This window comes from Manis pentadactyla, chromosome 2, assembly GCF_030020395.1.
Source record: "Manis pentadactyla isolate mManPen7 chromosome 2, mManPen7.hap1, whole genome shotgun sequence".
Lineage (NCBI taxonomy): Eukaryota > Metazoa > Chordata > Mammalia > Pholidota > Manidae > Manis > Manis pentadactyla.
Window position 1 is genome coordinate 91,778,631 of NC_080020.1, and position 18,497 is coordinate 91,797,127.

Sequence of the window (18,497 nt, forward strand, 5' to 3'; positions counted from 1 at the left end):
TAAAGAAGATGACCTGCTCTGAAAGCTTTATATTTTGTTCATTCTAAAAATACGAGATAACTTGAATTGGTGTTTTGTCAGTGTCTTTAGTCGTAAATGAGTTAATTCCTAACATGCTGAGATGTGATCATTTTGGATCTGGCCATTACAACATTTTCGTTTATTGTAGGAATGGTAATGGTGCATTTACCACAGTTTTGTTCAGTATTATTCAGTGTCTTTGGTTTCTGTGGAAACGGACTTAACATTGACCCGGATTTTCTGAGCTTTTTCCCCAGCATTTCATTTTATAATGAAAGAACTTCAGATTTTATTAATCCAATTTTATTCACAGTTCTGCTGCAATGCAGCATGTATTGATCCTACACTATGTAACAGAAACCACAAGGTTTATGAGAAAAAATGGGATTGGGACACAACCCTCAAAAATTTCATCAGTGATATGCAAAAATCACAGAAACCTAATAAAAACAGCACGGTTTTGCTCATATTAATTGGTTAAATGATACATAAATACTACAATAAGTAGGGCACTATACCTTTTAAAAGACCTGACGCTTGCTGTGGCAGTGAAGTTCTGAAGAGTTACAGCTTGTGAGTTGTTCTGAAGTGATGGTAGGAAGGTGATGATAGGAATCCGATGGAGGGTGTGACACCAGATGTGGATGGGTGCTGTTCACAACACACATGGTAAACTGAGTCGCTAGAAATATTTTGGGGCATGTCCATATGTATCCTGTATATTTCTGTGAGATCACCAGGAGCTAGAGGGAGGGGGAATGGGCATTTATTGTTTAATGGGTACAGACAGTGGCAGTGGTTGTACAACATTTGAATGCACTTAATGCCACTGAATTGTATACTTAAAAATGATAAAGATGGTAAATTAAAAAAAAAGTCAGTTTTAATTTATTTCATCTGTTATTTGTATCTTCAATATTACCTGCCTGTACCACTAATTATAGAGGCACTGTAAATATTTATAAACATTGAAGACTGAATATGTGCTAATTTATTTTCTCTTGTCAAATGTAAATGCTAAATTGAAGTGTTTCTTATAATACCTAGAAATTGAAGTATTTTTCTGGAGTTAAACCAATTCTTTTAAGAAATTCAACTTTTTATTCTTCTAAGAGAACGCAGAAAAATATCTACTAACCTGAATGTTCACACATATATATCTAGTAAAGTAATTATTTCACATTTGAGGGACAGGGTGAAATATCCTGGAATTTCTTCCTCAGTGTTAGAGAATTCCTGGAATGTGCAAGGTCTTGACTGTAATACTGTGTTTATGTTTAATTAGAGAAAAATTTGTTCTTGAAGTATTTGTCAAGGAAAATAATTTGAGTAAGCTGGCTTTCCAATGATTTCTAATAATCATTACAATTGAGTAGTGGTACTGAGATGGGTCAGGGATTTTTTTTTTTTAAGAAATAAATTTTACAAGCAATTTTCTTAGCTTTTTCATGTGATGAAATTTTTATGCTTTTGTTTATATGTCACCTAAAATGTTATCCAATTGTATTTCAGGTTGCAACAAGGACAGTGTCCGAGCAGGCTGTAAAAAATGTGGCTACCGTAAGTACATTGAAAAATAACATTTTGTATAGTGAATCATTGTCTCTTTGGGCAATATGATTTAGCATTCTGATTTCAAGGCCCTGGGCATAGTCCTTTAGCCCTGTTGTTTAGTTCAGGGTTGCAGATGATTCAGAAATTCCTCTATCAACACTAAATATTCACTTTTCTTCCCTTCTACAGACTTTATGACAGGTGACCATACACTATATATAAACTATCTGTAACTGGCACAGATGTCATGAAGTACAAGTGGAGTAATAGATTTAGGAATCTGGAGAAAACATTTTTAAGAAAAAGCACTTATGTACTTCTTTGTTTATTCCTTATTCTTCTAGACACTAGGTGAAGAGGGGGAAAGCAAGGAAAACTATTATGTAGGGTTTTCCTATTTGCAGAATTTACTTTTTATAAGAGCAAATCGGTCCCAGAATTTTGCTCAATGGCAAAAACCTGAATAAACAATCATTAATCTCCATTATGATTAATGGAGTGGAAAAGTAAACTTTAGCATGTGCAATTACTTATATACTCTAAATTTGTAGTCATGTAGTATAAACAAATATCATTGCTCTAGTTAAATGTAACAACTCCTAAAGATTGATAACAGGTGTAACAGTAGCATTTGCTGTTGTCTAAGATGTTTAGAGACCATACAAATGAGTCTAGATTAATGTTAATATTCCAATTCATGGAACTGTTACTTTTTAACAAGTAAAGGTGATTTAAAATAAAAGATTTCCATGAGACAGAACATGTGGTGAGAGCACTCAGTGCTTAAATCTCCATTGAAGGGCCCAGAATAAAAGCATGCGGGGAAAACCTAGTGTGCCTCTAAGCAAAGGCTGAAACCTGGTTAAGGGAAGTTTGCTCAGTTAGTAAAAGTTGGTGCATAAGAATATATATCCTTCATATAAATAAAAACTCCTGAAGAACGTACTTGCATGCAAGAAATGAACACAATGACCTCTTTTCTGTTTTTGAAATTTGCTTATATTTATTTCTGCTTTGTTTACTTTTTTTCAATCCTTCCTAATTTCTATTTCTCATTTCTTTATTCAAGACTTAAGGGCCTTCTACATATATAAACGCTGTATTTACTTCAATATCTAAAATGGATTTCCCAGTCTGCTAACCAATGTCAGTATCTTCTTTTAACTTAAGGAAAGTGTTTGGAAATAGAATATTTGTTGATCTAGACTTCTTATTGCCACTTGATTTTAGACAATGATGGAAGCATCTCTAATAATGAGAATTTTTTTAGAGAGGCCAAGTATAAGCAAACAGTTTTGACAGTCTTCCCAAGTTTAGTTCCTTCTGCTTTATTATTCAGATCTTTGATTTTAGTGATTAAGTTATTAAACAATTTCTAACTTGTCTCCTGTGGCAAGTTTAGTAATATTTTCCTTCTGGGTTAAGTTTACATTTTACAACTGTTAGAGATGAAGAACTACTCAATATATACCTCTTTCTGATAGATTGCATTTTAAAAATTATCTGTTATCTGGAGGCCAGAATCTATAGAGGTAAGAAAATGTCACCAAAACCCTTTGAAATGTTTTTAATGCCTAAAAGTACATGGATATTTGTCAGTTATAAAGGACTGTTGTCTGTCTATTGTGAAAATAGTGATTCAGGTTATACAATTAAAAATTTTTTAATACTTGATTGAAAAATATTTTATTGTCAGTATGTTTCAATAGTGGTTATATTGTTGTTTAAAAAAGTTTGAAGTTAAGGATGAATGTATTAACAGATAATGTGGATCTCATTTTTTCATGGCAGTTTCTTCATTTTTCCTCAGAGCTTTCTCAGAAGAATGGTTATTTCTCTAATGAGTTTTATTCAAATTTTTTTTAGGTTGGCAACTTCTGAATATCTAAAAGCTGCAAAAGCACTAAGCCTTTGCCTGTGAAATAAGTGTCTCACATAATTATGATAGTTCTCAGAAAATATGCTTAAAAGAAGTTCATTATATAGACTCAGTATTGAGCACTTGAGCACCCCAGCAGGAAATAAAAACATATCTAAATACCTTTAATGTTACATTTAACTTAAAATACTAATCTATTGATGAGTAGCCATGAGGTTTTCTTTGGTTGGTCTGCTAATAGGTGTTACACACAGTCTTTTGAATGCATTTTCTCCTTCTTATACCTCTTTTTCAAAGATGGGCAAGCAGTTAAGGTACTTATAATCTATAATTAGTTATCAACTAAGGATAATGCTGCCTCCATAGAAATCTGTGGAGGTGTTTTAGTTCTCCATAACAGGGTGGAGGAGAGCAGTATGATATTTAGTATGAAGGGTCCTGGGATTATAAACTTCCTGCAATGAACTGAAAGACCTATACCCTGAAAACTACAAGTGACTCTTAAGAGAAATTAAAGGGGACACTAACAAATGGAAACTCATCCCATGCTCATGGCTAGGAAGAATTAATATCGTCAAAATGGCCATCCTGCCCAAAGCAATATACAGATTTGATGCAATCCCTATCAAATTACCAGCAACATTCTTCAATGAACTGGAACAAATAATTCAAAAATTCATATGGAAACACCAAAGACCCCGAATAGCCAAAGCAATCCTGAGAAAGAAGAATAAAGTAGGGGGGATCTCACTCCCCAACTTCAAGCTCTACTACAAAGCCATAGTAATCAAGACAATTTGGTACTGGCACAAGAACAGAGCCACAGACCAGTGGAACATATTAGAGACTCCAGACATTAACCCAAACATATATGGTCAATTAATATTTGATAAAGGAGCCATGGACATACAATGGCAAAATGACAGCCTCTTCAACAGATGGTGCTGGCAAAACTGGACAGCTACATGTAGGAGAATGAAACTGGACCATTGTCTAACCCCATATACAAAAGTGAACTCAAAATGGATCAAAGACCTGAATGTAAGTCATGAAACCATTAAACTCTTGGAAGAAAACATAGGCAAAAACCTCTTAGACATAAACATGAGTGACCTCTTCTTGAACATATCTCCCCGGGCAAGGAAAACAACAGCAAAAATGAACAAGTGGGACTATATTAAGCTGAAAAGCTTTTGTACAGCAAAAGACACCATCAATAGAACAAAAAGGAACCCTACAGTAAGGGAGAATATATTTGAAAATGATAGATCCGATAAAGGCTTGATGTCCAAAATATATAAAGAGCTCACCCACCTCAACAAACAAACACCAAACAATCCAATTAAAAAATGGGCAGAGGAACTGAACAGACAGTTCTCCAAAAAAGAAATACAGATGGCCAACAGACACATGAAAAGATGCTCCACATCGCTAATTATCAGAGAAATTCAAATTAAAACTACAATGAGGTATCACCTCACACCAGTAAGGATGGCTACCATCCAAAAGACAAACAACAACAAATGTTGGCGAGGCTGTGGAGAAAGGGGAACCCTCCTACACTGCTGGTGGGAATGTAAATTAGTTCAACCATTGTGGAAAGCAGTATGGAGGTTCCTCAAAATGCTCAAAATAAACTTACCATTTGGCCCAGGAATTCCACTCCTAGGAATTTACCCTAAGAACGCAGCACTCAAGTTTGAAAAAGACAGATGCACCCCTATGTTTATCGCAGCACTATTTACAATAGCCAAGAATTGGAAGCAACCTAAGTGTCCATCAGTAGATGATTGGATAAAGAAGATGTGGTACATATACACAATGGAATATTATACAGCCATAAGAAGAAAACAAATCCTACCATTTGCAACAACATGGACAGAGCTAGAGGGTATTATGCTCAGTGAAATAAGCCAAGAGGAAAAAGAGAAATACCAAATAATTTCACTCATCTGTGGAGTATAAGAACAAAGGAAAAACTGAAGGAACCAAACAGCAGCAGAATCACAGAACCCAAGAATGGACTAACAGGTACCAAAGGGAAAGGGACTGGGGAGGATGGGTGGATAGGGAGGGATAAGGGGGGGAAGACGAAGGGGGTATTAAGATTAGCATGCATAATGGGGGGGTGGGAGAAAGGGGAGGGCTGTACAACACAGAGAAGACAAGTAGTGATTCTACAGCATTTTGCTATGCTGATGGACAGTGACTCTAAAGGGGTTTCTGTGGGGGACCTGGTATAGGGGAGAGCCTAGTAAACATAATATTCTTCATATAATTGTAGATTAATGATAACAAAAAAAAAAAAAAAGAAAGGAAAGGGGGATTACTCCCTGATAGGATAAAACTAACTGTAAATCAACGATTAATGCATGCTTTAAATATCCTTAATTTTGATCATTTAAAGGGTGTCAGATGATCAGCTATGGAAGTACATTTTTCTGATAATATTCCTTTCTCTTAAAAAAAAAGCAGTTCCTGTGTGGTGATCTCCAATAAGTTCTTCACAATGGTATAAAGGGCATATCAAAGTGTGGGCAAAGAGTCTGTTTGTGTTTATACAGAGGATCAAAGCCTAATTTGGCTACCCAGAAAACGAACTAAGATACGATATGAAGAAGAAGTTCCAACATCAACATACTCTGGAAGAGTCGTTCCAGAAGATGATCATCAAAAAACTTCAACAAAGATCCTGGTGCCGTTGCAGTTGTAGCTGCATTCATCCCACTGGTTCCTGGAATTGCCATTGGAATGAAGAAGGAGATATCTAAGCTGACCTGTGCATACAGTAAAACAACAAATTTGACTGGATCTATACTGTTGGAACTCAACCAAGAATTAGGAGAAGTACAAGTTGCAGCACTCCAAAATTTTGAGACTACAGACTATCTACTGTTAAAAGAACATATGGGATGTGAACAGTTCCCAGGAATGTGTTGTTTTAATTTGTCTGATTTTTCTCAAACTATTCAAATTCAGTTAGACAATATCCATCATATCATTGATAAGTTTTCACAAATGCTTAGGGTGCCTAACTGGTTTTCTTGGTTTCACTGGAGATGGCTGGTAATTGTAGGTCTGCTTTGGTTATGTAACTATATTCCTATTATGTTAATGTGTATGTGCAATTTAATTAGTAGTTTAAAACCTATACATGCTTAAGTTACTCTACAAGAAGATATGTCAAAGAAATAATCAATCTTCCCATGTTTTCTTCTGTCTGCTACTTTTATAGCTTTTCTTCTTCCTTCCTAATTACAACCCTTAAATAGAATTCGTGCCTCAGATCGAATTTACCGAGTATCATAGTTCTTCCAAGTGGTAAAGCTACCTCAAGACAAATGCTGGGCATAAAAGCCACAGGGCATAAATCTACAAAGAAGTAAAAAGCTAACCTTTTCAAACAATATTGCTTCTCTCTCACTTACCAACTTTACATTTCCCTGTATGGCCCTGGAAGATGACTGGTTAGCCAGAGACGGGTAAGATTCCTCAAGGGAGGAACAACCTAAGATAGGCACAGTTGCAGGGGGGCCATCAGATAAGAAATTGGGGATCAACAGAGGTGAGGCTTAGAACCTCACCCCCCTTGTTTTGAGAGAAATCTTCTGCATCCGTGGATGTTTGTTGCCCTTGTCTAGCTTGGATTAATACTTAGTCTATAGGCACACACCTGATCGTCTACATTTGCCCTCTTACTGCACTAAACTATGTTTTCTACCTTTATCTTGCATCTACCTACCACTTCCGCATTTTATTAAAAAAAATAATAATAATAATAATAAGGGAGAAATGTGGGATTCACATATAAATCAAGTATAAAATCAAACGAATATTCATATTTGACCTGATTGTTTATAGTTCATAATGCATGATCAAAACCAAAGTTTCTGTGATGACTGCCCTTGCACTGTTCACCATATAAGAACTTATTCACTATGTAAGAATTTGTTCACCATGTAAGAACTTGTTTGTTATGCTTCAGAAGATTGGAGACTGACGAGAATTAGGCTTGGGGTGGATTAATGATTGTGCATTGACTCCCCTATACAGAATTTTATTGTTGTTAACAACCATTTGATCAATAAATATGAGAGATGCCCTCTCAAAAAACAAAAAAATCAAAAAAAACAAAACAAAACAAAAAAACAAAAAACAAAAAACAAAACAAAAATGATTCCTGCCCTTGGAAAACAGAACCGGATGGTCTCTGAGAAACCACTTTACCCAAATCATTTAGTAGCTATAACATAATTTAGAATTTTACTATTAAAGTATGTAATATAAACAACAACAAAAAAATAAAAAATAAAAAATAAACTTCCTGCAATGTGTTAGGACCATCTTAGACAATGAAGAATTGTCTGGGCCAAAATGCCAGTGGTACCTCCTTCCCCTTTGAGAAACAGGTACCTTTTTCATTGTTGTAGATTTTTTCCCTTTTAGCCTTTTTGCCAGTGTCTAATTTGATAACTGCTTTTTGAAAGCAATTCATAAATAAAGACTTTCCAAAGTACAACTTTGTTTCATAGAGACAACCACTCTTTTTTTTCCATATTCGTATGTTTTGGCCTGCATAATATGTAAACAGATTTTGAAGCAATTAGTAACAGATTCTTGGTTGGGTAAAATATGCAGGTAAGAGCTGAGGAAAACTCACCAGGAAGGTGCAGCCCAGGAGAAGCAGGACGGGAACGTCACAGGCCGAGCAAGCCGAGGAGTAAGGATCTTCACCGCTGAGGGGAACATGCCCAGTGCGACAATTAGGATTTGTAAGAAAAGGATTGAACAAGTTCACTGGATCTGCCAAGGAGGATGCTTTGCTGACCTTAGCAAGGTCTGTTTAAGCAGTTTTAGGCCATGAAGTAAAATGTAGATTCAGGCATGAAAGATGAGAGATAAAAAAGTGGATGGAGCCTATATAGTCATGGGTTTCAAGAAATTTATTTGAGAAAACTAGGGAACTCTCCCATTCCATTGGCTATTATAATGATTTTTATACCACAGGCTACATGTTTATAAACAACAGAAATTTGTTGCCCACAGTTCCTGAGGCTGGACATCTGAGATCTGGGTGCCAGCATGGTCTGGTGAGGGCCCTCTTCCTGGTCACAGGCTTTTCATTTTATCCTCACATATCAGAAAGGGCTGGAGATCTCTCTGAGGTCTTTTATAAGGACCTAATCCCATTCAAGAGAATACCACCCTCATGACCTATCACCACCCAAAGGCCCACCACCTAATCCATCACCTTTGGAGGTTAGAATTTCTACATGAATTTGGGAGGGATACAAACATTTAGATCATAGCAGGCACATATTGAAAAAATCCTACAATGTGGGATGAATGGAGGGTTTTATATTTAAGACATCTAATGTTAATATAGACTGAAAAGATATTAAAGGATATGTTACAGATAATGCAGACAGAAGATTAAGCAAGTTCCTCCAAGGCATGACATGGATACCTCTTAAGTTTGAAGAGAACTACATAAGACTAGGTATGAATATTTTCAAGAATGGACACAGAAAGTAGAAGGAGCCACTGCCTGGTGGTCATAATTTTTTGTGGAAATTAGGAGGCAGGATTGTCTGTTTGGAGAGGGGGCACTGAATGGAACAGGGAAGTGGTTGAAGAATGATAAAAGTCAGGCATAAGTTTGGAGAAGTCACTGAGGGAAGTAGGAGAGGCAGTTGACCAAGGACAGATGAAAAATGAAATAGTTTGTGTCTGTGTTCAGGTCTATGGATGTGTGATTGTGCTCAAGCATTGGTTGACTGCCCAAGGATAGGCATAGCCCAAATGAAGCATAGCTTTTGAGTCAGATTTGTTGTTTTATAGTAAGATACAGTTGAGGAACAAGTATATGAAAGCCAAAGAGGCTTATAAAAGAGTGTTCAGAAAGTCAGGAATGAGAGGTTTCATAGACTAGGAGAAAATGAGATGAGTGACTGAAGGCCTAAATGAGATTCAAAAACAGGTCTATGCCATACTGGAGGAGTTAAGGATTTGATAATATGCATAACTGTTGAACCACTGTTTGTGTATTTGAAACCACCATAAGATTGTATAGCAATGATACTTTAATATAAAAACAAACAGGTGTATGCCTGGACGTAAGGGAATGAGAAAGCTAGAAGGATAAAAAGTTATAGTCAGTGTAATACTGGAGTTTTAAAAATTCAGAAGTGGAACAGTTCCAGGGGATACAAGCATCTAGAATGTCAAGGAACTGAGAAAAGTCATCTAGCACTTTAGGCTGTCCATCCACACTTATGGAAGGTAAAGAGGTAAAATAAGGTAGCTTTTGTATTTTTAAAACTGAGGGCTTTAGGTTGAGCCAAAGCCTGGTTAAGTTAGCAGTTGTTAGCATATTCTATACACTCTGTAGGCCAAGAAATAAGCACATGAACACTCTAATTTTAAAACAAGAGTTCTTTTTATACACTGACTGATTTATATCTGCACAGTCTAAATGAAACTGTACCTGGCACTTGAAGTTGCCCACATAGCCACTTCTTAAATGAGGACCAGGGAGAATATACATTTGATTTTTTTTGGTACAATAAATGGTCTTAACCTGGTACTATGTATTGAATACCTTCTTGGTGCTAGGGTCTGTACTAAACACTTTGAAGATATAATTATTGCTTTTCATTCTTAAAAGAACCCTATGACCTAGGTTTCATTGTCTCCATTTTTATGGCTGTGGCCCCAGACTGCCTTGGTACGAACTTCAGCTGGTACTTACTAGCTATGTGCTTTTATGAAAGTTGTTTAACTGCTCTGTGCTTCAGTTTCCTGTCTGCAAAATGAGATAACTGTAGTACCTAGTTCCATAAAGTTGTTGTGAAGGTTAAATTAGTTAAGTTAAGTGTTACAAATCAGTAAGCAGGCCTAGGAGTATTTCTCTGTTATTAAGTGAGAAAACTGGACACTGAAATCTGGTTATCTGTAAGACTTTATACTATGCCATGGTCCTTTTTTCTGCCATTGAAAAAAATTAGGGTACAATATATATAACGTAAATTTGCCATTCTAACCATTTTTAGGTATATAATTCAGTGACATAAGTGACATTACCAATGTTGTACAACCATCACCATTACCTATTCCAAAACTTTTTCATCACTATAAACAAATTCTGTAACCATTAGGCACTAAACCGCCCCCCACTCCTCCCTTCCCTCAGGCCCTGGTAAACCTCTTACCTACTTTCTGTCTCTATGAATATGGCCGTTCTAGATAATTCATATAAGTAGCGTCATACAATATTTGCCCTTTTGTTTCTGGATTATTTCCCTTAACAAAGTTTCAAAGTTCATCCATGTTATAGCATGTATCTTGACTTTGTTCCTTTTTATGGTTGAATAGTATTTCATTGTATGATATACCACATTTTGTTTATCCATTCATCTGTCAGTAGGCACTAGGGTTGTTTTCACCTTTTGGCTATTATGAATAATGTGGTAATGAACACTGATATACAAGTATCTATGTGAGTCCCTTTCTCAGTGCTTTTGGGTGTATACAGAGGAGTAGAATGTAGGGTCATCTATGTTCAGCTTTTTGAGGAGCTGCCAAGCTGTCTTCCATAGCAGCTGCATCATTTTACATTCCCACCAGAAATGTGTGACAGTTCCAGTTTCTCCACATCCTTGCCAACACTTATTTTCCCTTTTCTTTTTTTAAAATTGTAGCCATGCTAGTAGATGTGAAGTCATATCTCACTGTGGCTTTGATTTGTATTTCCCTAATAATGAATGATGTTGAGCATCTTTTCATGGTCTTATTGGCTATTTATGCATCTTCTTTAGAGAATTGTCTATTCAAGTCTTTTACTCATTTTTCAACTGAGTTGTCTTATTTTCCTTGAGTTGTAATTGTTCTATATATACTGGATATTAAACCCTGTCAGATATATAATTCACAAATATTTTCTCCCTTTCTGTAGTTTGTCTTTTCACTTTCATAATAATTTCTTTACATAAAAGTTTAAAATTTTTATGGTGTTGAATTTCTTAATTTTTTCTTTTTCTGCTGTGTTGTTAGTGTTTTATTTCTAAGAATCCATTGTCAAATCCAAGGTCATGAAGACTTATCCCTGTGCTTTCTATTAGTTTTATGATTTTAGCTCTTACATTGTTACGGCCCTTGATCCATTTTGAGTCTTTTTTTCACATTATGTGAGGTGAAGTGTCCAACTTCACTCTTTTGCATGTGCAAATACGTAGCACCATCTGTTGAAGAAACTATTCTTTCCCCACTGAATGGACTTAACACTCTTGTCAAAAATCAGCTAACCATATATGTATGGGTTTATTTCTGAACTCTAAACTCTGTTCCAGTCATTTATCCTTATGACAGTATCACCATGTTTGGATTGCTATAGCTTTGTGGTAAGTTTTGAAATCAGGAAGTCCACATTTGTCCTTTTTAGAGATTGTTTTGGCTACCCAGGGCCCCTTACATTTCTGTATGAATTTGAGGATTGTCTTTTCCATTTATGAAAATAACCCAGCTCTTTTCATTTAGAGAATAAAAGGGAAATCCTTAAGTGCTGGAATAAAATCAAAGCCAGAGCAGGGAATGGTAACTGGAAACAATGAAGTCCACAGGCCTATCAGGTAGACTTCTATGGACTATGTGGGGAGCCTTAGATGGCTGTGAGGTGGCAGCATGGCTGGAGTTGGGGCTGATGCATAAAGCTAGACTGCACAAAAAGGTAAAACAGGAATTAGAAAAATACTATTTACTGGCTAGGGAATGTGGCAAGAAAGTTTACTGTGTGTTTGAGTTCCTATAAATAATAATTAGAAGAAAAGGAATAATAAAAAATTGGCAGCCAGAGACGGGTAAGATTCCTCAAGGGAGGAACAACCTAAGACAGGCACAGTCGCAGGGGGGCCATCAGGTGAGAAATTGGGGATCAACAGAGGTGAGGCTTAGAACCTCACCCCCCTGTTTTGAGAGAAATCTTCTGCATCCGTGGATGTTTTGTTGCCGTTATCTAGCTTGGATTAATACTTAGTCTACAGGCACACACCTGGTCATCTACATTTGCCCTCTTACAGCACTAAACTATGTTTTCTACCTTTATCTTGCGTCTACCTACCACTTCAGCATTTTATTAAAAAAATAATAATAATAATAATAAGGGAGAAATGTGGTATCCACATATAAATCAAGTATAAAAATCAAACGAATAATAATATTTGACCTGATTGTTTATAGTTCATAATGCGTGATCAAAACCGAAAGTTTCTGTGATGACTGCCCTTGCACTGTTCACCATGTAAGAACTTACTCACTATGTAAGAACTTGTTCGTTATGCTTCAGAAGATTGGAGACTGTTGAGAATTAGGCTTGGGGTTGATTAATGATTGTGCATTGAGTCCCCTATACAGAATTTTATTGTTGTTAACAACCATCTGATCAATAAATATGAGAGATGTCCTCTCAAAATAAATAAATAAATAAATAAAAATAAAAATAAATAAATAAAATTTAAAAATTGGCAACCCAAGCTTCCACCATGTGTTAAGTATAAGGAGTAAATTTATACTGCCTCCAACTTGCTACACTGATGGACAGTGACTGCATTGGGGTATGGGTGGGGACTTGATAATATGGGTAAATGTAGTAACCACATTGTTTTTTTATGTGAAACCTTCATAAGAGTGTAGATATCAATCATACCTTAATTTTAAAAATGTTTTAAATTTATACTGCCTCCAGTTAGGCAGGAACAATTTTTCCAAGCTAAGAAAATAACATTAAAATTTGGTCTGGTATCAAATTAGATAAAAGAAGTAAAGTCCAGCTATAGGTTATTGTTAATAAAGCTACATAGAAAACTGAAAAACTTACATAGAAATGTTCAGAATAAAGGAATGAGGGAAAAATAGCATATATGTTAAATATTGCTGATATTCAGCTGTTTTACTTATAAAAATGGCATCTTCATGTGATTCAACTAATAATAACCAAAAGAGCTACTAATAGAGCAATTTTAGAATGAGACTTGTGGTAAGAGCACTGCTGGAGATAAAGGGAGAGTCAAGAATCAATCAACCTGGAAGATAAAGTAACTGTGCTTACTAATACAATGTCTGCATAGCAAAAAACTGTATTACAAGGAGAAATTGACAAAGCTATAATGATTAGAGGTACTAGAAAATTGCACTTACCAAAGTTTTTAGATTAAAAAAAATAAGATGGAGAAGGTTTTAACAACAAAATAGACATAGAATTCTATTCAACAAATTCTGATGTATATTCTTTTAAAGTACATACCAAATCTTTTCCTAAAATTGCCACATGATAAACCACAAAAGAAATCTTAGAAAATACCAAAGAACTGATGTCATACACTCTATTCTCTATACCAGTATAAAAAATATAGAAATCAACAAAAGCATAGTCTGAAAACTCCATGTTTGGAAATAACAAAGAACACTGCTGAATGATTCATTTGGAAGGAAAACACAACAGAGGACTTGTTTCCAGCAGTATGGCACACTAGACCCTCCTATAAACAACTAAGGAACTTACATAAAATGTTCATTACATGTCTTAGATGCATTAGTGTGCTAGAATGAAAATAAAGAATTTAAAGAATGCCAGAGGCCAACAAACAAAGGAAAGCAGAGACTCTTAAGAGGTAAGTCTTGAGCGTATTTGCTGAACCCCAGGGTTCTCAAACTTAGTTTTCATGATTGGCAGAGTGCAGGGGATAAAAGCAAGGCCCAGGACCCTGCCCAAGATGGGGACTCTAATAGAAGATGCTCTTGTATAGATAAATCTAGAACTTTGAGGCCCTCAAAGTAAGAGAGAACTAGAAATAAATCCTGGCCCAGAGATGTAGGTTATGAAATCAGTTATGTGGTCACCATCAACACTTCTCTTGAATATCAAATGTGGTAATGTTTCATGTAACATTTGTTTAAATTTTTTGTGTTAGTATATATTTGTATGTGAATGTGTAGATGAGTACACTTGGATGAATTGTTATTTTTTACCATCAATCATAGTCAAAAAACTTAGAAAGTTGCTGCCCTACAGGAAGCCAGGGCATGTGTGCACAAAGAGACATGTACAATCTATTCATTTCAGGATTATTTATAATAGCAAAATACTGCAAGCAACCTTAGATTCTATCAAAAGTAGAAAGAGTAAGTATTATTTTTGTACAATGGAACATTATTCATCAGATAAAATGAGATAATTACATCTATTTATGTCAACATATATATCATAAAACGTCACATTGAGTGGCAGAAACAAGTTGCAGAATAAGTATAATTGAGTTTGTTAAAATAATACAAATGGTGCTGTTTGAAAGATAGACAACTTTAATATACCAACTTCTGAAGACAAAAAGAATGGAATGGGATTAAGGCAGAGTTCCAAAGGGTGGTGCAAGTGTGCACATGCATGCAAATGTTTCCCTTAAAAAAATTGTAAGTGGATATGACAAAATGTTAACATGAGGGTGATAGGCACTTGGGTTGTTTTATTTACTATACTTCCCTGGTATTTGTAGTATTTAATTTTTTAAAAAATGTATCAATGCAAGAAGTAGGTAACAGTTATAGCTTTTTTACAGAGAGAATCTTTATGGGATGAATGATGTCAGAATTAAATTTTTAGGTGTTCTTTAAAAGAACATATTCAGTTATATTATGGTACCTTAAATTAGTTGAAAACTACATAATTGCATGAGTATAGTATCTGAGCAGAGAAGGAAAAGTTATAGGTAAGGAATTATGTGTAAAATCCTAAGTATGAAGATATATTCTTCAGTACATAGAAAGGGGAAATACAGAAATTAAAGACCTGAAATCCACAAGAAGTAGCCCCCCAAAATGCTTATTGATTTAGAAGCCTTGGTGAAGAAAGGAAAAAGCTCTGAGGATTGTATTCAGGGAAAGCAAATTACCCTTCATTGGAATAAATGTTAAAACTAAACATTACATTATCAAAACTGCAACTTGTTACTTACCATGAGGCAACAAAACAAAGAAGATATAATGTATCTATTATTTTTGTCATTCACATTTTTTTGTTTGTTTTACTTAGCTGGTCACCTGACATTTGAATGCCGCAATTTTCTCCGAGTAGACCCCAAAAGGGACATAGTTTTGGATGTCAGCAGCACAAGCAGTGAAGAGAGTGATGAAGAGAATGAAGAACTGAATAAATTGCAGGCCCTACAAGAAAAAAGTAAGCAATGATTTTTTTCCTTTTAACCTTTAAAACTGTTTCTACATGTTCTGCTGTATTATGTCATGTTTATCTATTGTTTTCTTGTATTTATCATTAAGAACTTCTGTATTTTTTGTAAGAAGTACTGCATAGGTAAGTATATTGGGTTTGAATAAGTACTTTGGCCAAAATTAAACAGCTGATCAGTGATAGAAGCAGGAGGCAAGTCTATTTCTGATTCTACAACCCAGGTTTTTTTGTTATTGTTCTATCACACAAAGATGTGTTCACATGGTAGAAAAAGTCTGATTTAAGACTTCATTTAAGACCTAGAAGAGAGGTGTGGTAGGAAGGGGGAAGAAGTGGAGGTGGAGAGGTAGGGGGGAAGAGGGAAGGAGGGGGAGGAGGTGACTCGAGCGTTTAGACACAAGCGAGAGGATCATGGCGGATGGCCCCAGGTGTAAGCGCAGACAGCAGGCGAACCCGCGGCGCAGTAACGTTTCAGTTTAAATTCTCAACTGGCAATTGGCCGAAAACTCCCATCTGAAGACATGAGCATCCAAATGCCATTTTGTGATTTGGCTACTGTCTGCTTGACATAGGAAGGCCCTATCAAGGAAAGCTAAAGGAATGACTAGCAAAAGAAAATCAATGGAAAATCTTTTAACTTCCACCACAAGAAGATTAAAAAGAGGTCCCTCCTGCACCAAGAAAGATCTGAAGATCTTTTTCAGTGTTGTCGGAAGTGTGGGGTGTGAGAAGTCAATCAGTGTTGTCAAGCACCTTGTTCTGTAAAGGGACACTCAGGTGAAACTGGCATTTCTTCACCTGGAAGTGCGAGGAAGTACAGGAGGCGCGAGGGCAGTTGGCGCTGCCGCCGCCTTGGATCACAGTCAGGTGCCAGCAGTCCGACCCACCATGGCCGCTGCATCAGAGCAACTGTCAAGAGAATGAAAAAGGCAAATAGTGTAACACCTTAGTGTTATTTAAAAATGGTTTGACCTTGCTGATATAGACGGTAAGGGAGGAGAGAAACTGCTGTGTCATGATAAAGATCAATGTGATATGCATGTTCTGCTTTGTTTCTTCTCTTTTACATGCTTTTTCCTATAAAAATAAAAGTGGGAAATCATTTAGCTTGTAAAACATTGTTTCATCATGTACGTTTGTATTTTTGCATTTTAATCATTCATTGATTCAACAAGTATTTTATAGGGTATCTAAATACCTAAGTTATTTTTATTGCTAAGAAATAGGAAATTTGTTGTGTTTATGATAATGATCATGCCAATAAAGTATTCAGTGACTCCGCTATGGAGAGAGCACTTGCTCTGTGCTAGACACTGTATTTGTGCTTTTTAATGTGTTGATTTAATCTTCATGGCAACCTCAGGAAGTAGAAAGTCCACTGGATTTTGTGTGAGGTTTACAATATTTTGTGTAACTAGATGAATTACTTAGCTTTTTTGGGGTTTCACTCTCCTCACATGTAAAATATGGGACTGAGATTTATCTTCAGATCCTTTCCAGGTTTACGATTCATTAAATTAATATACATTTCAGAGCAGGGGAATCCTTTGTTGACACATTATCAGAATACCCACACTTTATTAGGAAGCCCTTAAAAAGGTACAAGATCATTAACACAAACTTTTTGAAACCTAAAGTTCCTTTCACTTTAAAAGATGATTCAATACATCCTTCACAGCACTCAATCTTTTATTGACATATTATCAGAACACTTCACACTTGACTAAAGATATAAGTGCATGAAAATAGTAAAAACATAGTGGTATATAGGCAATATTGCAGAGAGATGTGAAAATGATACAGGAGCACAGAGGTTAGAGCAAGAATCAGAAGTCAAGAAGAACATCACCAAAGCAGTAAGTAGTTCAGGGCTTGGAACTTCGACAGCTAGAGCAAACATGACCGTGATGTTGCCTTCATGGAGCTCAAATTTTAGTGGGGAAGGATGGCAGGTAGATTTAACAGCCTCCCAAAGCATGTCTGCCTCCTGATCCTCAGAACCTGTGAAAATGTTACATTACATGACAATGAGAAGTAAAGCAGCAGAAGTAGTTAAGGTTGCTAATCAGCTGACTTCAAAATAGGGAGATTGTTTTGTGTTATCTGGTTAGACCAGATATAAGGGTCCTTAAAAGTGGGAGCATGTGGCAAAAGAAGGGTCAAGATCAGAGTAATGTGATGTGAGAAAATCTCAGCTGGCCACTGCTGGCTTTGTAGATGGAGGTGGGAGGTGGGGACACATGCCAAGGAATAGGCTCAGCCTCTAGATGCTGGAAAAGGCAAGAAAATAGGCTCCGCTAGAACCTTCAGAAAAGCACAGCTCTGCCAACATCTGATTTTAGCTCAGTCTTGGACTTCTGCCTTCAATAACTGTTACATAACAACCATGTTACTGTAAGCCTCTTCAGTTTGTGGTGATTTGTTACAGCAGCAATAGAGAACTAATAGAGTAAGAAAATAAACAAGATTGGATGATTTGACGGAAATAACAGGAGGATGTGTGTAAAGGATGAGATGTGTTAGGTTAGGTGGCCATGGAAGGTCTTTGAAGCTCTGACATTGCAGACATGAAGAAAAGAGCAATCCAGCCATACAGAGAAAGAAAGGCAAGTACAAGAGCGCACAGAGGCTTGTCACATGCAAAGAACAAAAAGGTTATTTAGGGGGAATGTGTAAGAATCGTGGAGCAGGTGGCAAGAGCCTACATGTGTGGGTCCCATAAGCCATGATAGAACACTGAAGAGCCATTGGAAGACCTCAGGAAGAACAGTGACATATTCTGCTCTACGTTTGGAAAGAGATCCG

At 36.2% G+C, this 18,497-nt stretch overlaps 1 protein-coding gene across 1 annotated transcript in view; it reads left to right on the forward strand.

The window, feature by feature from the left end:
* Nucleotides 1–18,497, forward strand: part of SREK1IP1 (SREK1 interacting protein 1) — a 56,082-nt gene that overhangs the window by 7,790 nt on the left and 29,795 nt on the right. The window contains exons 2-3 of the mRNA XM_036887719.2: nucleotides 1,534–1,581; nucleotides 15,537–15,680. Coding sequence (XP_036743614.1) covers nucleotides 1,534–1,581; nucleotides 15,537–15,680 — 192 coding nt within the window. The remainder of the gene's footprint in view (nucleotides 1–1,533; nucleotides 1,582–15,536; nucleotides 15,681–18,497) is intronic.